The sequence below is a fragment of the Lygodium microphyllum genome, chromosome 12 (genome assembly GCF_053477565.2).
Source record: "Lygodium microphyllum isolate KBCC chromosome 12, Lygodium_microphyllum_v1.1.10, whole genome shotgun sequence".
In the NCBI taxonomy this organism is placed as follows: domain Eukaryota; kingdom Viridiplantae; phylum Streptophyta; class Polypodiopsida; order Schizaeales; family Lygodiaceae; genus Lygodium; species Lygodium microphyllum.
The window spans coordinates 141,335,945-141,360,906 of NC_141146.1; the positions used below are offsets into that span (position 1 = coordinate 141,335,945).

Consider the following 24,962-nt stretch of genomic DNA (forward strand, 5'->3'; position numbering starts at 1 on the left):
AGGCGGTGGGGATGGATAGGGAGAATGAGAGCCTACTACCCTATTTTTAGGATTTAATGGATGCCCACCCATCTAAGGGTCTCCAACCCATCCTACAAATGGCAAAATAATATGAAACTCTTCACTAGATCGATGACTTAGAAAATTGCCAATCTATACAGAAGTGTGAAATTTCTGGGTAAACGTCTATGTATGGGCAATAATGAGGAACACTTGTCCAAAACTAAAAGCAATTTAGAGCATATAATATCATATAATGAAAAATGATATATTACTTGTAATTGTATTAGATATTTTTGTCATATTATTTGCTTTATATCATATCATGAAGTAGTACAAACATCAATATAAGACATGTATGCTTAGTGCTTATTAGTGCTTACAATTGTAATTGTGGTTTGCATATTTTGGTTATATATTTATGTCTGTAATCATAATAGCATAAAAAGCGTAAATTTACGATGATTGCCTATGGATTTGCAAGGTTCGAATTTGCGGTTGCATGTCAAATCCTAACACTGCCTCTACCCCTTAACCCCGGCCCCTCTAACATAATGGAGGCAACATAATACTACACTATTCTAACTCTTATAGCTGGTCCAAGCATAGAGAGAGTGTGCGTGTGCGTGTGTGTGTGTGGAGACATTGAGGTACAAGTATACGAAACGTGAGAAGAACACTAGCGTGAAGCATCCTGGTCGAATGCTTTAACGAAGACGTGCAGAAAACAGAATAGAGAGAGAGAGAGAGAGAGAGAGAGAGAGAGAGAGAGATGGCATCGGAAGCACGCAAGCTTGTATGGATGGGGTCCATTCCCTTACAACTGCACCTTCACGAGTCCGAAGTCACAACCTTACCACCACCTCCTCCTCACCTGGTATGTGGTGATCGCTCTGATCCTTTCTTCTTTTCTCACGCTTCCTGTTAGGGTAAAGATTAGTGCGGTAGCGGGGGTGCAGACAATGGCTAGTAACCTCGGGAGTGCAGACAATGGCTTTTGTTTCGGGCTAGGAGACTTAAATTTAGTACATTAATGACTTAAACTTAATACGTTAATGGCTGAATAGTTAAATTCTTATTGTAAGTTCAATTATCTAGCTGACAAGAAAAACCTGCAAAAGCATTGTCCTCAAGCTCTTTACAGCTGGCTGCTCAGCCGAATTGCAACAGTTTGAGAAGCTTGCTGCTTTTACAATGTGTGCTGCCATGAAGTTCCAGTCATTAAGATGAGGGAGAGCTCAGGCTCATTAAACTGAACTTGTGAGTACATTGGGTTTGCAAGCTCAAATTTGATGGGTCTATTGATAGGCACTAGGCAAGGTTGGTCGGGAAGGGATATGCTAAGAAAAAGGGCATTGATTATGAGGAGACATTTGCTCTTGTCATGAGGATGTGTACTTTGAATGCCTAGTTTTGGCATTATTAAGTTGTGCACATGTGAGGTGCTTGTGAAGTGCAAGCTAGTTAAGTCACCGTGATGGCTCAAGTAACCCAAGTCAATAGATGATATTGGTAAAAGTTGTACAAAGTTATGCCAGGTAGCTACTTGTGGGTACTTGGTGTTAATTTGGGTCCCAGGCCATTAATTGAGCCATTAAATGTCCAGTGGTGACATTGTGTGACTAGCCATTAATTAATAAATTAATGATAATCCAAGGCCAATTAATGTTGGGCTTGTTAAATGTCCCACGAGTTTTAGCATATTAATTATGAGTGGGCACTAGCTAGTTCTTAGGTAGGGTGAAATGGATAATTAACTATTTTTCAGAGTTTAAATTCTTAAAATTAAGTAATTAAAGTTGAAAATTACAATTAAAAGGCTACCAAGTGGCAAAAGAGGCTGCCACGTGTCAAAATTACCATGCAAGCCGAGAGAAGGTTGTTTGGGGGTTGGCTGAGGGTCATTCTAGCATTTGAAGTTTAAGAAGAAAAAGAAGCTACCGTTGGATGAGCTTTGAGAGAGGCAATAGTTGATTGTGTAGTGCAACAAGACAGGGGGAGTAGGTTTCCTTCTCCACCTCAATGATGAGAGGGGGTGATATAGGAGGAGTGCTTGTTAATTACATTGGAGTTTTATTCTCCTTTCAAAGTTGTTGGTGCCATTAGAATTGCCATCAGAGCTACTGTTCAAAAGATACTCCTTTTAGTTAATTTGCTCTCTCATCCTTTGACATTATCTCAACAATTCTCAGGATATTCTAGCCATTGGTGAATAGCAAATGTTGTTGAAACCCTAATTTGCAGCAGCCATTAAGGTTTCCATAGCCATCTTTGGATCCGTGCCCAGTTATTGAAGACCCAGGTACTTGGTGTAGTAGTTGAAGGCATTAATCTATAGCTAATCCGGGGGGTAGTCCATTCCCAAATTATTGTGGCTTGCATGCGAAAGATTGAAGATGCATATTGAGCCTAGATTGTTGTACAATGAAGGGGCAATTGTGACCAAGTAGTGCTAGTTATTAATGATAGCTATATGTATTGAAGATTGAAGGAGATCAACTGATATCTTATTGTACTTCAATCTTATAGCAATATAAGATAAAGTGCAAGGGGCACTAGTTGTTGGGGCCAAGTGGTTGTCAAGTGTCCAAGATTAAGTGATAAAGCATGTATTTCCAGGTTTGTGTATTTAATGCTTGTTGTAATTTGAGGTAAATCATGTTATCACCACCATTGCCAAGAAGGAAGGCTGGTTTCATAGTTCCATTGTTGGGATACATCAACTCCTTTGAGTATGTGGACCCAAGGCACTTGTGTGCAAGTCAGAGAAGTTGCATTGTTGCTGAAATTGTGATCAATTGAGTGCATTACAACAAGCATGTCTTTGTATAATGAGATGGGATCATGCAGTGATGATGTCTCTAAGTCTAAAAATGAACATAATGAAGGGGGAATTACAATGCGTGATCTTAGACAAGGCACAAAGTTTGGGCAGCAAACTGAAAATGTGGGTGTTGAGTAAGAAGTGGGTTTCTCTAGGCCACAAGATGTTGATGATCAACAAGGAGATGAAGAGTATGATGACCGGTTTAAGGCTCGGTTGAGGGCATACATCTTTGCCCAGTTGGCCAAGGATCCACAGCTCACGAGATATTTAAACTCTCTAAAGAAGGACAATAAAGGGCAAGAAGAAGAAGACGTCCTTGAAAGCTTTGGGATAGCAAGACGCTCCCAAAGAACGGCCACCGCAACCTCAAGATGTACCAAAAGTTGGTGATGAGCAAAAGCAACTAGTGACAGTGCGGCAAGGCCATCTTGATAGTGCCAACTTGGTGGATTTTGGATAGGAAGGCATGCATGCAAATATGCGGCACTTGGGGTGCTTTGGTGGTGGTACAATATTCCATGCTATAGCTAGTCAAGGATAGTATATGGGGATGTATGGTACAAATCCATATGGTATGCAGCAACCAATGCATGGAATGCAATACCCAATGTATCGGGGTATAGTTAGTGGTGTGCAAAACCCTATATATGGTAACATTGGCATGATATTTGGAGCACAAAGTGGCATGTATCGTAATGCATCTGCATCCCCTACTATGTATGGGGCTCAAGGAACGAATGCTGGTCATGGAAATGCTTCATATGGTGCTGGCTATAATGCAATAAGCTATCTTGATAAACCATGGGTGTGGATGATGAAGAAAAGGTATCAAGAGTATGTAGCAAAGAAAGCAAGAAGAGTGTCTTAGAAGACTACCATGGGAGTTGCCATGAATACGGTGGATCCATAGCCGACTATTCTCTGATTGAAAAGGGATAAATGCGTATTTTGTTTACAAGAATAGAATGCCAATGCATGGGGCAATGCAAATCGTCATGTTTATGCAAAATGCCATTTAATAGTGCCACTTGAACAATGTTCTCGTAGGGGAATTGTTCACTTGCCCTAGCATCCTTTTAAAATCATACTCATCTTGATGATGTGGATGATGATACAAAAATTCAAAGAATAATAATGTCAATGAAGCAATCTGTACAAAATTTTGTCACCACCAAGAGAATAAGGCTACCCCCTGTTAAATTGGAAGGGAAAGCTAGAGGGAACCCCTCTTCCATCAATCTAAAGTAGAAGGGGAGGGTAGCCCCCACATTGATCTGGGGTAGTAAGTATTGAAGAATTGATTTGTTATCTCGCATGATTAGGATGTTTGCAAAATTATCTGATGATAGCAGAGCTCTAGGGGGATGATGCCTAGCTCAACCTGCTCTCTGATGAAGTGGGAATGCACGCCAATATGTCTCATCTGCTGATTGATGATGGGGGTTACCAGCTAGTGCTTTAGGAATCCGGTTGTCGTAGAAGATAACAGTTAGTGTTGCACATAGGAAATAAAGTGCCGCCAGCGAGCTCCTCAAGTACACAGTCTCTATGGTGCCATTCATAGAAACATGAAATGGGAAATGGGAACGGAGATGGTGAGACGGGGATGCTAAACCTAGGGAACGAGGACGTGGAAACGGGACGGCATTTAAAAAATTAAAATTCATGAAATTTTTTTAATATTTCACTCATAATCCATGTGGACTTTGGAGTGTTAAAATCAAGGTATATAATCCACAAGGACAAATCATTTTAAGTTTTAACTTTAAGATATCATGCATCATTCTAAAACTACTCAGCTCAAGAGGTAAGCTATTCAATTATAAAATGTATAATACATATGCCATAAATAATAAAACAATGAACAATGAATAATGAACTAAACTTTAAAGTCTAAGCTGAAAAAATATGCCGATGGTCTCGTTGTAAAAAAATTTAAAAGATTATAAATATGAAGTCTAATCTTTGAAAGAACATACTCATTGCCTCAAAAAAGACAACAAATATAAAGTCTAATCTCCAGACTGAAGCAAAATGAAGCATGCCAAAATAGCCCAAAGGGCAATTGTAAGACTGATATAATGTCGGCATGGCACAACAGCCCAAGTGTCATACTATCATCAATGATCATAATATCATATACAATGTACATGTGTCATGTATCATGAGACTCATGATAAGTAAACTAAATCAAAGATCATCATCATGATTTAAGGCTGCTCTAGCTACTCCTGAAGTGCTAGCCTCATCATCATGTGTACCATGAATTGTTGCATCTCCCTCAACATTAGCATGTGACTTCTCTTTTTGCTGCATCTCCCACTCTGTGAATGGATCGAGCTTTGTTGTCATACTGAAACCAGCCTTCCTTCTTGGAATGGGTGGTGATAACCTGATTTAAGAGTTAATTATAGCAATAAATAAATGCATATAAAATAAAATACACACTTTACCATAACATTCTTGGACAGTAGACACCTTGTTGGCCCCAAAATTGGCGCCCCTTGCGGTATTTCTTTAGCTTTCATTCAATTGAAAGGAGTACAACTCGAGATTCTTCAATCTCCTCCTGCTAACCAATTGCTCTTGCTGTCATAAATGACCAGCAGCCTTTTGGGTCGTTTGCCCCTTGATTCACCCAGGACTTCTTCTCCAATTTGACCCTTGGCTGGCCAAATGCTGCCCCAAATCAATTCGGGATGGGCTGGCCCTTGAAATCCCTTGATAATCTTCAATTATCAGCTGCTGATTTCAGTCCCTTGAGCCTTCAATCTCTGGCACGGATCTCAAGGTGACTGCTAAACCCTAATTTCTGCTGTAAATTAGGGTTTACTGCAGAAATTACAGATCAGCCCACCAAAAATGGCTGAGATCTCCTCCAAATAGCTAAGAATTGCTGAGAATGGCTGAGCATAGGCTGAAGGAAATGAGAGAATGCTGTAGAGAGAGAAAATTCTGAGATTTGTTGTGAAGAACTGATCAAAATCAGCTGCTGCTCTGCTGTACCAGCCCCAAACGGATGCATCAACAACAATAGGAGCATCAGAGACTGTGATCTTCAGGAGAAAGTGCATCAACAACAATTACCAGCTTCCCAAGGTCAAGAATATGCAATCTCCATCACCAAAATGGTCTCCAATGACTGGAAATTGGCCCCAAAATCTGGCAGCAACAGCCCAACACCTCTTTCCAACAGCTCCAAAATGAAAAAACGAGATTTTCCTCTCCCTTCAACCCTATTTAGCCTTTCCCCCACTTGCATGGGAAAGTTTTGCCAAGTGGCAGCTTTCTTAATCCATTTTTAGTAATTTCCAGCCATTTAATTAATTTTTAAAATTAATTAATTTTGAAAATTAATTTAGCCCTTAATCCATGCCCAAAAAATTGACCTTGCCCATCCAAAAATTAATTGGCTAGGCCATTTGCAACCCAAAGTGGTCCCATGCATTAATTGACCCTTGGACAAGCATTAATCCATTAATTAATGCCTAGTCCCTAGTGTCATCACACTGACACTTAATGGCCAATTAATGGTCCTAGGGGCAAACCAACACTAAAATTCACCTAGAATCTAACAAGTGTAACTTGTTACAACTTTTGCCTTTGACACCCATCTTTTTCACAGGGTCCTTCGGCCTTTAATTGTGAAAAAGTAGCTTGCACCTCACATGTGCATCTTTTAATTGCACATTTGATTAATCCTTTTATCAAATGCCAATTAAACATAAGCAAAGCATCAAATTTTCACGTCCTCGTGACACATATTGTTATATAACATTCTTAAATTAGCACTAACGAATACTAGATCGTTTGCCCTCTCCACATCAAGATAGTTCCTCTTCTTTAAAGCAATGTGAGCGTATGTACTCCGCAATTGTTCCAAACAAGAGGAGCTAACTAACTGACTCAAAATATGGATGGCTAGTTGCTGCAACCCAGGACTATCCGAACCATAGTCCTCCCACGACAAAGCTGCCCTAATCTTACAGCGATGCTCCTGTGCATCCCCACAACCCAAAGAACCCTGAAAGGTCCTATAACATGAAAGCTGGTCTCTGATCTTTCGTCTAGTGCCATGATTAGGCACTAGACAAGACAATATAAGTCTCCATGCATCCATAACCTCAGTGTCATTCTCCTATCCCTTGCCGTGCAACTCAGGATTCACAACAAATGCAGTTGCATGCATGGGTGAGCTATAAGAGTTTCACCTCGTCACAACTAAATGGTGTATCTCCTTATATGCCTCATCATTTGGTGCCAACTCCTGTAGCTTTTCATTCAGCCTATCCATAGCCTCATATACCTTGCCAATGTAAGGTTGCATAGCATCCATAACCCTCAATAAATATACAATAGGTGATACCATAGCATCTATCCGCTTTACATCATCCCAAAAAGTGGAGTTATTTGCTTTCTCCAAGTATAAGATACATGTAGGAGTATCTGCCAACGTTGATGAGGTGAACTCATCACTAAGAAATAACTACCTCAAGGCACCACTGCATTCTCTTAATCTACCTAGCATCAAGAAGTTAAAGGCAAATTTGGTATCAGAGTATTTTAAAAGTGTCTTCTTCAACCGTAAAGAGAATTGATGGTAAAGAAATTGGTGATTCAAAACAAAGCTAACCATTTGAGCTCCTTGCTCTATGATGGGTGCAATCCATAACAGGTTACCAATATCCTTTAGTAGGTTGTTCAAGCAATGAGCCATACAATATGAAACCGTGATATGCGGATAATATCCCTGGATAATAGCACCTGCTGCTCTATTTGCGGGCTCTCCATTCGTAACAAATCCCACAACATGCTATGGGCCAATAAGCTCAATACCTATAACCCACTTTGCTGTAAGTATATCTGTTGACTTTCCTGTCCTCGATGCATCATGTGAAGATATGAAATACATTTCCCCACGAGAATAAGCAACCATACCATGAATGGATCGCTTGCGTGTATCACTCCAACCATTAGCAATCAAAGAAACTCCATTTTTACCCCACAAGCTCTTTCTAGTCACTGTTGCTTGCTCAACAAGGCGCTTTTCCTTGTCGAGCAAAGTGGTGTGTAAGGTCTTTGATGATGGAGGTACATACTCAGGGCCATACTCACCAATCTTCTTGCATATCAATTTAAAATACTCTGACCTGGCTGCATGAAATTGAATGTGGTCATGATAAAAAAAACTTGCCATTGATGTATCCACCTCTTCCTTCTTCTTGGGATCCCAACTAGCATCAAGTGTGCTCTGTCTATGTGCAACATGTGTCATTGTTGATGCCATGGCCGATGCAATGCTTGTAGTAGGTGTGGAGGTAGCACTTTTTGATACTGACCCTGCTCTAGACACATCTGATGGGGATGGTGTCACAAAAGTTGCAAGGTTAACTGCAACACGTCGTGGCCTAGATGCAAGATAAGCTTGTTGACTTGCCACACGGTCACGAAGCTCCCTTTACTTCTCCAAGGTCACATTCAAACAAAACTGTACCTCTGAATTTGACTCAAGTAAGAGATGAGCTCGGACCTAACTATGTAGAAAACGGAACAAGTGGCAATTGGTATTCCATATTCTAATATTTAAGTAACTTTGAAAAATTAAAATCAATAAAAATTCGAAATAGAAATGCTCAGCTCATTGGATTACCTTGTTTGCTCCACTAGTTCGCTTGTATGGGCAAAGCTTGCAAGCCCATGGTTGAGATCCTCCACCACTCAATGGGCGATCAGCATTTACTTCTTCCCACCATGACCAATCATTAGACCTTCTTCCTTAACCACCAGCTCGACCAGCGGGGCGGGAAGATGAAGCCATTTCAGGCTGAAAATTGAAATAAAAATGGCTCAAGAGAAGTGAGAACTCGAGTCTGGAGAGAAGGGAGAAGGCTCAAGAGTCAAGAGTCAAGAGTCAAGAGAGAAGGGAAAAGGAGAGAAGGGAGAAGGAAGAAGAGAAGAGGCATGAGGAGAATGGGGAACTTGGAACTTGGAGAAGGAAGAAGAGAAGAGAGGTTGGAGGTTGGAGGAGACGGGGGGACTGGCGGCTGGCTGCTGGAGCAATTGGGGGACTGGCTGTTGCAGTAGATAGGAGGCGGGCGGGATGTGCAGATAAGAGGCGTGTGGGAGCGTGCAGTCGATAGGCAGGCAGAAGCGTGCAAGTCCTAGGATCGACAAGTGGGCAGGAGCAGCAGGTGGCCGAAGGTAAGTGGGATGCCACGTGGCGTTCCCTAACCCGTTTCGGACAGAGAATGCAAAAGGGAACGTTTTGGACAGGGAACGTTCCACAGTTTTGGAACGGGTGCCATGACAGCTTCGTGCCAGGGATGGCAATTCGGCGTGCGAGGGGGTCGTTCCGGTTGTTTCCTGTTTCTGTGGTGCCATTGAAGAGGTGCTTGATACTTTGTCTTATAGATGGAAGCAGCTACCATCTCCTGGCTTGACCATGAAATGGCAGCTATGCCCAAACACTAGATGTAGCCACCATGGGAACATCAGGTGTTAGGATTTCTTGCCTAGTAAGAATTGATATAACCCTACAAATCCCAACCATGACCATAAGTGAAACACTGAACATATCTCAACACATGCAAACAAGTAGTCCAATGTGATATTTTTGGTGTATTGAAATATTGACTAAGCAAAGACACAGAGTAAACTAAATCTTGTTAGCATTCATGTGTCTTGTGTGGTCATCTCCTCCTTGTGAGCCTCAGTTTGAGCCAGGACGAGGACATTAGGAGCTTTGACATTGTCTTTGTCTGTCATTTTATGTGTTTTAGACACTTTAGATGGAGGGCATATTAGTGCATTTCTTCTTGTGCACTTTTGGCTATTTTTTGATGGTTTGATCACATTTAGGGTTTTCCCTCTTTTTTGCCTATATATAGGCAGCCTGTCCTCCCACTTTCATTATCTATCATTGATCCTTCGTGATCAGCCAGCCCTCCTCATACGCTCATCCCTTGCTACCGTATGGCGCCCACATTGACACATAGAGTTGCGTGTTGGGGCTGACTGTTGCAGCTTTGTACCTTCAACCATTGCAGTCACATTGTTCCTTCTCTTTCCTGCGTTGTCTTTGTCTCCTCTCTGTGTTCACTTTTCTCTTTCCGTTGCGTACTCACATGGTATCAGACCCACATGTGAGAGCTGGAGATTTGGAAGAGGAGCACTTTGTTCCGGTTCTAGTCATCTTCATTGCTAGTTTTGGGGAAACAGACTTGCGTTTTGCCTTCTGACAAGCTGGGCAGCCTATTGTCAGATTTGCATTTTGCAGGCAGCCCCCCTCCTGCACACGTGCAGCAGGTTTACACCTGTGTTTCAGGCAGGCAATACCCTACTCTTGCTGGGCGACATGTTTTCTCTGCTGGGCGGTAGCTCCTCGTGTTGGGCGGCACTTTTTTACTGCTGGGCAGCAGCTCCTATCTGCTGGGCGGCCCTTATACAGGTTTTGCTTGCGTTTTATACAGGTGACCCCCCTCCAATCTGCATTTTGGGCAGTCTACAGCCTAGATGACCTGTTTTTAGGGAGGTGAACCATTGCCACATCGGCGTTTTTGTACTTGCAGGGTAGTCTCTAGCTTTGGGCGGCTTTATACACCCTGGGGAGACCTTATCTAGGTTGGACAATGCGCTTAAGGCTGGGCAACATCTTTTGTGTACTAGGGGTGTGTTTTTACAAGTGAACAAACCTTACACTATATTTTCTATTGGATGAACTCTCTCTTTGCCAAGTGGCCTCTTTCTTGTCTGGGCAACATGTTTTTGACCTATTTTGACTGCATTTATTGCAGCCGTATATGCGTTTTGCAGATCTGCCCCTATGCAGCTTATGGTGCCTTCGATAGTTTCTCACTATTGTCTCATAGTTGGGTTCGAGGCTTGGCTCACCCATTCATGAGTGGGGTTTTTTGGAGTGATCCATTCGAGGCCTCTCCGTTTCTATTGCCCTTGGGTGGCCTTCCATTTGATAAGATGTTTATATGGAGAGGGGGTCTTGCTCTTTGGCTGGCTTTCTTTATCAACGGACTACATCGGCCTTGGCACTCTTCTTGCCACCCTTGCTACCTCATCTCCTTTGGCCTTCTGCCACATCCGGGATTTGAGAGGGGATGTTAAGTAGTCGTGTGTCTTGTGTGGTCATCTCCTACCTATGAGCCTCAATTTGAGTTAGATGAGGACATTAGGAGCTTTGACATTATCTTTGTCTATCATTTTATGTGTTTTAGATACTTTAGATGGAGGGCATATTAGTGCATTTCTTTTTGTGCACTTTTGGCTATTTTTTAGTAGTTTGACCACATTTAGGGGTTTTTTTTGCTTTTTTCGCCTATTATAGGCAGCCTGCCCTCCCATTAGAGATGTGGCCATTGGCCATGTCCGATCAATGCAAAACTGTTTAACTAGCTAAAGTGTATACTTTTGCTGAGATCTAACTACCTTTATCCCAAAAAATAAGACATTTGAGTGAGATCAATCATCACAAATGTAGAACTAAATTGGGCCTTAATATCTACAATGGTAGTAGAACTCGAGTGTGTTATGTGTAAATCATCAACATATAATAAGATGTAGTTGATCCCTCCGAAGTAGATCGAATATGTAAGTTTGGGTCATAAAAGATAGAATAGAAGCCATGGGTTCATAGAAACTCATCCATTTTATGGAACCATGATTGTGGTACTTGCTTCAGCTTGTGAAGAGCTTTTCGAAATAAACAAAAGACCTATCCTTAAGGTTTTCAAGAGAGAAGCCGAGAGGTTGCTCCAATAGACTTTCTCCTTCACATAACTTTTCAGAAAGATGCTTTTGACGTCCATCTGATAAATTGGTCAACTATGAGCGGCTAGTGTGACTAACTGACAAGATGATGTCAGCTGCGGTATGTATGCAAAGGTCTCCTCATAATCTGTGCCATACCTTTGTCAAGAACTTTGCACTACAAGGCAAGCCTTGTATTTATCTAGAGTTTTATTAGATTTCATTTTGGTCCTAAAGATCCGGTTAGTCCCAATGACCTTTTTGTAGCTTGGACAATTCACCAAGGTCCAGATTCCGAATGCTCTCAAGTTCCTTTTCCATGGCCTCACAACATTGGGGATGCTTTAGGGCCTCCTGCGTGTTAAGAAGACTGCTAGGGTTTGCACTGAGGACACATAGAGTGTACGACCACGACAGAAACACAAAGACATAGACACAAACACAGAGGGCAAAACTCAAACCCTAAACACAAAACTCAAAACTCAAACCCTAAACGTAAAACTCAAAACTCAAACACAAAAACTCAAACACAAACAGAAGAAGGGAGAGAGAGAACACAACTCTGAAGTGAATGAATGCTGTAAATGAATGTAAGAGTGTACATTGTGCTCAAGTGCAGAGCAATGTCGGAGTGTGACGTCCACCGAAGACGGATCCCAAGTCTATGACCACCAATCGGAGTGTAGGAGCGCTGAATAGTGAATGGCAGCAGGCTGGTCACCAAAACGCAGCAGTCTGGAGGCTGGAAACTGGTAAATGCAGCAGTGTACCACCGATCGGGGGCTGGAAATTGTGCACAGTCTGTTGTAAACAGCAGGCTGAAACTGTGTCTGAGAGTGTCAGGGCCTACAATGCTGAAAATGCAGGCTGGTTGACCTTGGAGATGATGGACAGCAGGCTGAACAGCAGTCTGGGACAGTTTGGAGCAGTCGCCAGCAGCTGAGAGCTGTCGCTTACAGCAATGGACAGGCTGAAGATGATGTGGCTGCAGTCGATGATGGCTGGACAGCAGATGGAGGCGGGCTGCAGGCTGGAAACTGGGCGCCAACAGCAGCAGAGGGTGTGTGAGCTGGTGTAACCTGCAAAACAAGGATGATCGTTGAATGGGGGCAGCCTGTCTATTTATAGATGTGGAAGGGCACCCCAAAAATTAGGGTTTTCACTAAACTTTCTCGAACCGCTTCCCGTTTTAGGGTTTCCACTGAACTCTCTTGAACCGCTCCCCGTTTTAGGGTTTTACTCTAAAAGAGCATTTTTAGTGTGTTTTGGGGCTGTTTAAGAGGCTAATCAGCAAGTAATGCATATTTTAGCTCAACACTGCCAACTCTCTAGCTCATAATAGTCTATGTAATCTATTATAAAGAAAAACACAAATGAGATAGTAGGTGCAAGCGAGACAAATCTTCTCTGGTCCTCCAAGAATCTAGAGGAAGGATCCTCGAATCTCGCATGGTTTGTTGGTATTAGTAAGGTAATGGATCCTTGGAAAGAGGCTTAGATGTGGAAGACTCTACAAGCGGATTAGGAGTAGGTAGTGGACCTGACTCAGATGGGACTATCCTTGATGAAGTAGGTTGAGAAATTGGCCCAGAGGCCAGTGAAGTGGACTGCACTATATTCCTCTCATAAAAAATTGCATCTCTTTGGGTAAGTACCTTGTTTGTTCAAGGATTGAACATGTGATAGGCTTTCTCCTCGGAGGAGTATCCTACAAAAAATCAAGAGATTAGCGCGGGGATTGAGCTTTCCTCTCTTATCATTAGGCATGTGCATTTAAGCATGACATCGAAAGGCTTTGAAGTGAGAGATAAGAGGCCGAGTGCCAAAGAATGCCTCAAAGGGGATCTTTTGAGGAATTGCCACCGTCGAGCACTAGTTGAGGATGTACACATCAATGTACATTGATGTGTTGATAGCCCTAGTCCATAGGCACTTCAGGAGCTTTGCTGTGAACAGCATAAAGCATGCCATATTCATCATAGTCCAGTTTCTATGCTTTATGATTCCATTGTGAGAGGGGGAGTTGGTAGAGGTGAGTTGGTGAGAAATATTGTGCTCATGCAAGAACCTAGAAAACTCATGGTAGCTGCTATCACTTCTCATGGTTCTTATGCGACGACCAGTTTGATTTTGTACAAGACGTATGTGAAGCCGTTAGATACATGCTTTGGGAAATACACCCACATATATCTTGAATTGTCATCCACAATAAGAAAGAAGTAAACCAGCAAAAGGAGGCCAAACAACTACATAAGATTATAAAACACACACCTCAACTTTAGTAGAAAGTGCAAGTGGGTGCTATGTACCAGTGGAAAGGGATCACGGTCAGTATCACAAAGATCTAAACTGGAGGAAGGCTTCACAATTTGCTGGGCCAAAGAGTCTTTGGAGAAAGTGGGCTCAAGTGCTTCTGGTTGCGTACTAGAAGTAGAGGGCAACTCTAAGCGGAAAGGGTGTTGAGCTAAAATATGTATTACTTGTTGATTACCCTCTTGAACAGCCCGAAAACACACTTAAAAATGCTCTTTTAGAGTAAAAACCCTAAAACGGGGAGCGGTTCGAGGGAGTTCAGTGGAAACCCTAATTTTTGGGGCGCCCTTCCACATCTATAAATAGACAGGCTGCCCCCATTCAGCTTCATTCCGTCTGTGCAGGTTTCTCACTCCACGTGCATATTTCAGCCATCAGCCTCCTCCCACGTGGTTGTCCAGCCCTCGAGACTGCTGCCACTCCATCCGTGTTTGCTCTTGCTGCTGGCGCCTTCATCCATGCTGACATTAGCTGCTGGTGACATCATCATTTGCTGCGATCTGATTATATAGTTATCGCTAGCCACATTAGACATTGTTTCAGCCTGCTGTTTACAGCAGACTGTGCATAGTTTCTAGCCTTCGATCGGTGCTACACTGTTGCGTTTACCAGTTTCCAGCCTCCAAACTGCTGCGCTTTGGTGAGCAGCCTGCTGCCATTCACTATTCAGCACTCCTACACTTTGATTGGTGGTCACAGACTTGGGATCTGTCTCTGGTGGACGTCACACTCCGACATTGCTCTACTCTTGAGCACACTGTACACTCTTACATTCATTTACAGCTTTCATTCACTTCAAAGTTGTGTTCTCTCTCTCCCTTCTTCTGTTTGTGTTTGAGTTTTTGAGTTTTGCGTTTAGGGTTTGAGTTTTGAGTTTTGCGTTTAGGGTTTGAGTTTTGCCCTCTGTGTCAGTGTCTGTCTCCTTGTGTTTCTGTCATGGTCGTACACTCTGTATGTCCTCAGTGCAAACCCTAGCAGTTTTCTTCACAAAGGGGACTCATAAAGTTTGTCCTCAAGAGAGACAACACATGCTTCTCTACTATGGCTATGGCATTTCTGCTCTTCCAAGAGCGACAAACCTCATATGGAAACTTGCGAGGGTTAGGTTGGAGTTCTTATTTGAGGACAAGTTCCCATAAACCTTGGGAATCCAAAACATACCTCATCAAATTGGACCAAGTGGTAAAATTTGACCCATTAAAATGAGTCTTGTTTGAAAACGCATGCTTGGTTGATGAGGATGAATGGGATGTTGGTGGGGGATAGGTAGGTGGTGTAGGATATGGAGGTGGATAAGGTGGTGGTGGATAAGAGAGTGATGGATTAGGTGGGTAGGTGGAAATAGGCTGTGAGTGCCAAAGGAGTACTGATTGATGCAAAGGCATTGGAATATGAATGTTTCCACAAGGTGCCGATGTTGGAGGTGGAGGCACTAGGACAGGTGAGCCTTGTCCAAATGTTGGTTGGGGAATAGAAGAATGACCAGCCAGTCCACTAGGTAATGCCATGGAGGCAAACTGCGGTACCAACTGGGGCACACTTCGGTATGTTTGGGATGCACTCCCAAAGGGATAACCTAAAAGTGTATGTGGGGATGCCGAGCTTCCATCACAGGTACGTGGTCTGGATAGATGTAAGGAGGTGTTCTAAAGGTCGTGCCTAAGTGTGCGGAAACCCTGAAGGTGGTGTGTGGTGCACTTAATGGAGGTTGAAAGCAAGGTGCAGTGGAATATGGTGGGATGGGTGGGAGCCCAAAAGGATTTGTGATTGGTGTGGAAGTGGGAAATAAAGTGGGTTCCTTTTGTCCATTGGAGGAACCTACTTCTATTCTTTCAGATAGTTAGAGTGCTGTTGTAGTATTAGGGAATCCAGTGTTTCATACTCGTACAAAACACATTGAGATACATTATCACTATGTCAGAGAGATCACATGTAGGGGAGATCAACACAGTCTTTATTTCTACATAGGAGAATGTCGCATATATTTTCACCAAGGCATTGTTGTGTGAAAAGTTTGAGGAATTTCAAAAGTCCTTAAACTTGATATTTTTTGGTGATTGATTTACTCCTTGTACATCATCACACTAGCACTGCAGGGGGGGTGTTAGAACTTAGAATTAGTCAATTCTAGGCAGTGTCCAATGCTTTAGTGTGTAGTGTGGACACAACTAAGTAAGTTATGCCACTACTTTTTAGAATTAGTTTAACTTTGGTTGAGTTAAAGATAGGTGTAACTTACTTTAGACCTATTGTAATTTCATTCTATCATTCTAGTACTTGCATCTATTGAGTGTGGGATTGATGTCCACTCTAGCTCATGAGTCATTGCCTTGTGTTCAAACTCACACACACACACTCTCTTTCTCTCTCTCTCATATATATATATATATATCCAATAGTACCCAATGCTTTAGTGTGTAGTGTGGAAACAACTAAGTTGTATCACTACTTTTAGAGCTAGTTTAACTCTAGTTGAGTTAGGTCTAACTTACTTTATACCTATTATACTTTCATTCTATCATTGGAGTACTTGCATCTTTTGAGTGTGGGACTGCTATCCACTCCAACTCACTGCACATGGGTGGCAGAATGATGATCAGGGACAGAATGGTAGTCCCCTAAAATGTTCCAACCTGCTTCATCGAATAGAAAAGATTGCGTACCCTGTTAATTGTACAATTTTCTACTTTTGCCTACTGCTCGGTATTGCTACTGTTCCTTGTTCCTGTTAATGCAAATTGTTGTGCATTTGTTTCTTGGGTATTTGGGGAACATCCTTTCTCTTCTGCTGCGAGAAAGTTTGTGCGAGGGAGGGAGGAAGTTTAAGTATTTCATCTGTCGACTAAAGCAATCCTGAAACAAATTTCTCCAGGGTAAATTGCATGCTCATACAGCACGCTTGGGATCTAAGTTTTTTGAAATGTTGATTCTTGGAATTGGATTTAACTTGTAGACTCTAGTTTTCACTGAATAGTCATGCATAGTATAGGGTGCATGGGTCGCTGATCGTGATGCAAGATGGGCTGAAGATTTTGTATCTTTCCATGGGATTGTCTTGTATTGGTTACTGAGTGATGTGTGTGCTTGAGGTGAATTGTAACTGATTCTGGTGAGTATATGTGGGCTGGTGTGTTCACTTTTCTATATACAGCAACCTTAATCCAAGTGTTAAATGGAGTGCCATAATATTAGAGCACTTCAATCCAGTTGTTCAGCATAATTGTTCACATATCTGTAGTGATTTTTTCTCGTCATAGGAAACATTTTGAGATAGAGTTTGGGCAGTGCTGGCTGATATAAGCAACAATAAAAATATCAAGATCTATCTATTATACTCCAAGCTTATGATTTCTATGAAAAAAGCAAGTTTAAATGTTATGATTTGGTTGCATATTCATGCAAGCACTCTCTGCAGATTCTTGCACCTCGTAATGGATATTTCCCACTGCTTGTACCACTTGTTAAGCCACAATTTCAAAGTGCTTTGCCAATTGGACAGGATACTGGCTGGTTCGAATATAAAGGTTTGCCACTAAAATGGTAGGTGGCCTTTTCTTTTCATTTTTCTCACATGTTTCATAAATCTTGGGCTGGTTCAAATATAAAGGTTTGCACTAAAATGTAAGTGACCTTTTCTTTTGTAATTTCATTACATGTTTTACATATCTTTGGCTAGAAGGTTAATATGGGGTCATAGAAATGCGTTGGGTGTTATGTTTTTGGCTTGTTTTTTGGCGGGTGGGAGAGAAAGAGAAATGAAATGATACATTAACTTTTGCAAAAGGCCAAAATGACCTATGAAACCATGAGTTACAATCATCTGTGTGGCGGTACAACTGTCTGAAAAAAGAACAATAAATGAGAATGTAATAAGCCGAACAAGTAGACTAAGGGCTATAAGTAAAGAGAGCTCTAGCTGACAAGTGAAAAGTTCCAGCTTATATGATCTCATGGGGATGTAGAAGGCTTGGCTCTATTGTCAGAGTGAAGCAATGCAGAAGCGAATGACCAAGAGAAAGAGTGAATAGAGAGAGGAGAGAGAGAGAGAGAAAGAGACAGTGACCTCTTTGTTACTGCACTTGGTCGGCTCCTGGAAAGTGATGCTCCAAAAGGCCCGTTGGCATCCTGTGGGGGACCGCGTGCAGACTAATTCTTTTCAGCTGGAATTGTTGGCAGTGTCCAGATTACTTTCATGGGAAGATAAACATCAGCTTAGACCAAGATTTAACCGCATGGCCCGTTTGGGTGTGACTTCGATTGCGGATGCTACCCTTTCTTCTCGCAATGTCTTTGCATCGTTTCGGACTGCTAGGAGACTTTTCAGGATCCCGCGCGGATACCGTGATTTATGGGGGAAGCTTTCCTCGGAACTTCAGGGTAGGCAACTCTTTCCTGCCCTGGCTATGGATCGCCCCTGGCAGGACTGGGACCTTGCAGGCCGGTTGAGTCTGGAAAAGGCCTCTACTAATCAGGTGTATCATCTTCTCATTAAAGATCACCAATGGCTGGGTGTGAAAGTTAATAAAGTTTGGGGCCTGCGGAAATCACTGTCATGGTGGCAAGCAACGCTGATGGAGGGATGGCAAAATAAGACACCGTTCAAATGCAAGGTCTTTCTGTGGCGGGTAATGATTGGTGGTCTTCCTCTTGCCTCGGCCCTTTCCAAGCGTCGAATCTCGAATGGCAATTGCTTCTTCTGCACCACTTCGGTGGAATCGGCCCGACATCGTTTTCTTTCTTGCCCGCTCGCCAAGAATATCTGGTCACTTTTGTCGCAAATCTGGCACGCGGTGGTGGGGTCCTCATTGACTCCTTTCGATTGGGTTTTTGTGCGCCCGAAGTATCCCACACCGCCACCGTTAGACATGAAGATCTTATTCCATTTTTTCAGATACTGGGGATGCTGGCACATTTGGACCACCCGAAATGCTTTTCTCTTTGATTCGGCTTCTAATGTCCCGCGACATATTGCAAGGCTTAAAGGGCGCTTGCATTGGCAGCTAGATCTCATCAGGCACTCTGACTTGCTCCCTCGGGAGGATTTGCATTCCTAGCATTTGGCAATTGCCTCTGGGTCCTTCCCATGATTGGTGTAACCTTTTAGTACCCTAGTCCGGGGATTTCCCACACGTTGGCCTACGGCCCTCGTGTCTCTTGTACTCGTGTAATCATGTAATCTTGTACTTATTTCGTAATTAATACAATTACCTTTTACGAAAAAAAGAAAAAAAGAAAAAAAAGAAAGAGACAGTGAAACATAGAAAATCTGCAGTGAAGAATGCTGTATAAGGATGCAGAAATATACATAGGTGCAGAGAGAATGCTTGTGTATGTCTCCACCTCAAAGATCTTGGTCTCTATCAGCCCCGAGGGTAGTCTCCACAGTCTGCAGCTAGAAATCTAGGAGCACAACTGTAGAAGATGGCTGAAATTAGGGCCAATAAATAGGCCAGCCAAAAAGACCTAGAATGCAGCCAATTGGTCAGCAAATTGGCAATACATGACAATCCTTGCTCTAAAAATATGTACCCATGTAAAAAAAAACAAGTAGATGATATAGGGTACCCACCAATTATCCCAAGGTATACTAAATAATATAGGTATACTAAAGATGGGTACCTTCATCTAATGGATTTACATTTATGTAGCATCTGTAGGGTACCTTTTCTATGCAAGATATCCTTTTGATTAGAGGGTTACTTTTGTAGGGGTAATGTATGGTGTCAACGGGTTACATATAGTGCCAATATGTGGATATTATAGAGGGTACACATTACTTTGCACACAATAGATTACCACATGTATATGGTACCTTCTCTTACCAACCCTCTAACTTATAATATTCTTTTTATATAGTATCATTAGATGGCTATAGCACATTGTAGCAAAAAAGAAAAGGTAAATATGTATTCCTTGAAAGTATGAGAGGACCATGTAATAATGGAGAAATGGAAGATTACTGTGGTATAATTAACAATATTTTAAAGATTGACTATAGAACCTTCCACATCTTTGCATTGGATGTCAAGTGGTTTAAAGAACCTTTATGCAAAGGGATAGAAGCAAATGTGAAGAGGCACCCAAGTGGAATCATGGCCATCGACTCTACAAGGATTTGGCAAGGAAATAAGTACAATATAACTTCCTTACCACCTTCAACTATCTCAAAGGGTGCCTTTCCTGTGGAAGAATGCACTATATTGTTATATGCATACTCAACCAGAGGCAAATACTGCTCCCATTTTGCTTTGTGCTCTGACACATAGCACTTCAATAGATCTAAGACAGTCGAATCAAAGTAGTGCCCATATTTTCAAAGATTCCTTGCCAAAACAAACTTGTCATGTGAGGATCACGATCGCTGACAATAGACTGTGGCATACCATGGTACTTAAAAATATTATGCATAAAAACTTTTGCCATCTGATCTGGTTTTATCTTCTTCCGGACAGGTATAAAATGAGCTTGCTTGCTAAACCTGCAAATGATGGTCCAAATTCCATCATTTCCTGTCGCAGTTCTAGGAAGATCAAAGATAAAATCCATGGCAATCCTTTCCCATGGTTTGTCAGGTATGGGCAATGGTTGTAACAATCCAGGTGCACTTTTGTCTATCAAACTTGACTATCAAACAATGCATTGTCTGACAAAGGCATCCACATCTCTTCTCAAGGTAGGCCAATAGAAAAATGTCTCAACCGCCTTGACAGTAGCTTCAATGCCACGATGGCCAGCGGAGCATGACTTTCAAGCATAACTTTTGCTCGTAATGGCCTAGTAACACAGAGCTTTCCATGCTAGGGTACTTGGTACTAGGTATTGGGTACTACATACTAGTGTACTATGGTATAATGTGTTAGGTAATAGGTACTAAGTTAGTAAATATACTAGATACTCAGATACCATGTGCTACATATTAGGTAGTATGTGCTAGGGTATATAGTATTAAGTATCCTAGTACCCTGCACATAGTATTATAGTAGCTAGTACATAACTATAGCACCATAGTATCCTATGGTACCCTAGCATCTATGATACTAGGATACTAGGATATTATGTTTCAGGTAGTAGGTATTATATACTAGTCTTCTATGATACTATATGCTAGGTACTAGGGTACTATAATACTATTGTAGACTCTAGGATACTATGATAGTGTGAACTAGGTACTAGGTACTTGATTCTAGGATACTATGAGGCTATGTACTAGGTACTATATATTTGGTACTAAATACTAGGGTACTCAATACTAGATATTGGAAACTAAATGCTAGGGTACTCAGTGCTAGCTATTGGGTACTAGATATAGTGTACTATGGTATTATGTGTTAGATAGCAGGTACTAAAGACTAGGTACTAAGTATCTAAAAGGGACTATGACCAAGGTATTTTGTGCTAGGTACTAAACACTACCTTTTAGATATTAGCATACTATGGACTCAATACTAGATACTACAATACTATGGTACCTATTACCTTGCACAAAGCATCATAGTACTCTAGTTTCTAGTATCTAGTACTCAGCACACAGTATCAATGGTTATTCATCAAATTGCTACCCAAGTTATGGCAAAATTTCTAGCCTAATTTGAACTAAGTGCTAATATCTAATATAGCAAAGGGAATGATAAAGCAATTACGGTTTTATACTTGGCGTATCCAAGTCATTGGGATCCAAGGGATTGGCTTGAAAGTGCCCATTTATCCACCATATTTGGTGTGTTCAATCGCTAGGATGGCACTCGTTTTGGTATCTAATGCCTTGAATGTGCTCAATAACTTAGGTGTACCCATGGTCTATTGTGTCCCCAATGGCTCTGATGTGCACATTGGCAAAAGTTAGGACAAGTTCAAGAGTGTGTAGAATATGGTCCCTCATTCATAATTAAATATAGTGGGTGCCAAGGCACTAGGAATATCCAAGCCATTGGCACACACACAACACTAGGCACATCGATGATAGTGGGTACATGGATGATAGTGGGTACATCCAAGCTACTGGGCGTATTCATAATTTAATATAGTGGGTACATGGATGATAGTGGGTACATCCAAGCTAGTGGGCGTATTCATAATTTAATATAGTGGGTGCCAAGGCACTAGGAATATCCAAGCCATTGGCACACACACGACACTAGGCACATCGATGATAGTGGGTACATGGATGATAGTGGGTACATCCAAGCTACTGGGTGTATGCAAGTCGTTGGGATCCAAAGGGATTGGCTTCCAAATATCAATAGTTTATTTTGTCCCAAATGGCTTGGATGTGCTTATTGGAAAAAGTCAGGGTAAGTTAATGATGTGCCCAATGCCATGGATGTGGTGATTAACTTGATGTACCAACTGTCTATCGTGTCCCCAACAGCTTGGATGTGCACATTGGAAAAATCTAGGAGATGTTGATGAATGTGACAAATATGATCCTTCATTCATAACTTAATATAGTGGGATCCAAGTCACTAGGAATTTGGGCGTATCCAATGCATTGGGATCCAAGAGATTGGCCTACAAGTTTCTAATTGATTTTATTTATCCACTATATTAGTGTGTTAAATGGCTAGGATCACACTCATTTGGTACTTAATGCCTTGGATGTGCTCACTAACATAGGTGTACCGATAGTCTATCGTGTCTCCAATGGCTTGGATGTGCACATTGGAAAAAGTTAGGGGAAGTTGATGAGTGTGGCAAATCTTGTCCCTCATTTATAATGTAATATAGTGGGTTCCAAGACACTAGGAATATCCAAGCCATTGGGACACACGCAAGACACTAGGTACATCCAAGATACATCCTATATAGTGGGTACATCTAAGCTACTTGGCATATAGAAGTTGTTGGGATCCAAGGGATTGGCTTGAAAGTCCCCATCTATCCACCATATTTGGTGTGTTCAATTTCGTTTGGTATCTAATGCCTTGGATGTGCTCACTATCTTAGGTGTACCCACGGTCTATCGTGTCCCCAATGGCTCTGATGTGCTCATTAGCAAAAGTTAGGACAAGTTCATGTGTGAAAAATATTGTCCCCCACTCATAATTTAATATAGTGGGTGCCAAGGCACTAGGAATATCCAAGTCATTGGCACACACACGACAGTGCTCCGATACAAATCCCTATGCGGAGGGTAATGTATTGGGTGCAAAGTATTGAGTACCCTTCCACTCAGCAAACAGAATATAGCATCCATACTTTGTCTAATGACTCGGTTAGACAAAGTTTGGCTGGATATATGCACTGTCCTCTTGATCAGCTTGGAATCTTTCACAGGTTACTCTTGACAAGCATGGGACATTTTCCACTTGGTCAGTGGTTGGGTGAAGGTGCCACAAGCAATGTTTTTGTTGTGTGCATCAACAAAGATATCAAATGTGCTGTTAAAGTAGCCAAGGAAGGACACAGTCTTTCTTCAGATGTCAAGTACCTTACAGATTTGAATGGTATCAAGGGAATTCCTTCGATTCTTACTGAGTATTCACAGCCAAGCGCTGTGTTTATGACACCTGTGTGTCAAAAATTTGATTTGAAGCTTTTCTCCAGGAAGACTCTGCTGGATTGCCTGGGGAACCTAGTTGATACATTACAGGCTGCGCATGACAAGTGTATAGTAAATTGGGATGTTCGGATACAAAACATTATGGTTGCTGAGGACCAGTGTTTCATTGTAGACTGGGGGTATGCTGCTTCTTCACAGGAACTTGCCTGTTTTGCAGGCACTACGAATTTCGCATCCGACAGGGTTCTTAGCTACCTGGAGAAAGGTTCTTATAAGTTTATCTTTGACAGTTCTGATGATTTGGTGTCATTAGTACGAAGTCTATATGTGCTTTCACGGTTGACTCCGGAGCTGCAGAGGACTTTGACTGGCATCAACTGTGATTGCTATGCAGAAATTCGCAAATTCTGGCAGGAAGAGATTCAGGGTTTGAAATCGTGGGCTATGGCTGAAAAGCTTGCTGCAGAAGGCAGATATGCTGACCTCAAAGATTGGATACAGAACAATGGTTGTCTCTAGTGTTTGAATGATTCGTGGAACAAATGATCCTTTAGATGCCTTGTTTGACATGCTACACGCACACACACACACACACACACACGGGAGGATGGCATGGGTATCCTGATGTATACTTGGATAAGAATAAGATTTTGGATCTACTATGGAATCCCCAATTCTTGTTCACAATTCTTGTTTGCCTTTTTATAAAAAGAGGGGTAAACTGTTTTAAGGCTTTTTACTTGGAGTCTTACTTGGGAGTAAGACTCCGTGTAAAAAGCCCAATAGCTGGCAGTGAGTACCCTAGCATTTAGTTTCCAATATCTAGTACTGAGTACCCTAGTATTTAGTACCAAATATGTAGTACCTAATACATAGCCTCATAGTATCCTAGAATCAAGTACCTAGTACCTAGTTCACACTATCATAGTATCCTATAGTAGCCTTGTCTTTAGTACCTAGTGCCTAGTACCTAGCACATGGTGTGATATTACCCTAGTACCCTAGCACCTGCTACATAGTATCATAGTACTGGGTACTTGGCACTATGATACTAGAGTACACACTATCATAGTACACACTATCATAGTATGCGACAACAGTACAATCCTCTGGAGTCTTTTCAATTCGAGGACAAAGTACCCCATGACCAGGTACCTGCTCCTCCTGACCAGTAACAGTAGACCGAGTCTTTTCAATTGGAGGACAAAGTACCTCATGACCAGGTACCTGCTCCTCCTGACCAGTAAGACTGAGTCTTTTCCATTGGCGGAGGTGGCATGTTGATGGGAGGCAGAGGCAGCCTAAGGCACCCCTGTGGAGTCATTTCCATTGGCTGCACAGCAGTAGACCGACCCATCTCTTCTAGCACAGCAATAGCTTCTGATTTCGCGACATCCCCATACACATTGTCTTCCTCATCACACCTGTTGTTAACAGTAGACTGACCAGGTACATGCTCCTCATGACCAGTAACAGTAGACTGAGTCTTTTCCATTGGAGGTACATCAACAAATTTTCCCCTAAGATCCTCTTCGCATAAATCTTCATGACCATTAGATGTGC

At 42.0% G+C, this 24,962-nt stretch overlaps 2 protein-coding genes across 4 annotated transcripts in view; both read left to right on the plus strand.

The window, feature by feature from the left end:
- The first annotated feature begins 583 nt into the window (after window positions 1-583).
- Window positions 584-24,962, plus strand: part of APG5 (autophagy protein Apg5 family) — a 73,168-nt gene continuing 48,789 nt past the window's right edge. The window contains exons 1-2 of one of the 3 annotated variants that reach the window (XM_087690182.1): window positions 584-877; window positions 17,400-17,440. In XM_087690182.1, coding sequence (XP_087546308.1) covers window positions 773-877; window positions 17,400-17,440 — 146 coding nt within the window. In that variant the 5' untranslated portion in view covers window positions 584-772. Of the gene's footprint in view, window positions 878-17,315; window positions 17,441-24,962 lie in introns of all 3 variants that reach the window. The other 2 variants (XM_087690183.1, XM_087690181.1) reach the window with 2 other exon arrangements.
- LOC148028363 (uncharacterized) lies at window positions 22,202-23,956 on the plus strand. The gene has a single exon (XM_087689041.1). The coding sequence runs from the start codon at window positions 23,022-23,024 to the stop codon at window positions 23,916-23,918; it is 897 nt and encodes a 298-aa protein (XP_087545167.1). The 5' UTR covers window positions 22,202-23,021; the 3' UTR covers window positions 23,919-23,956.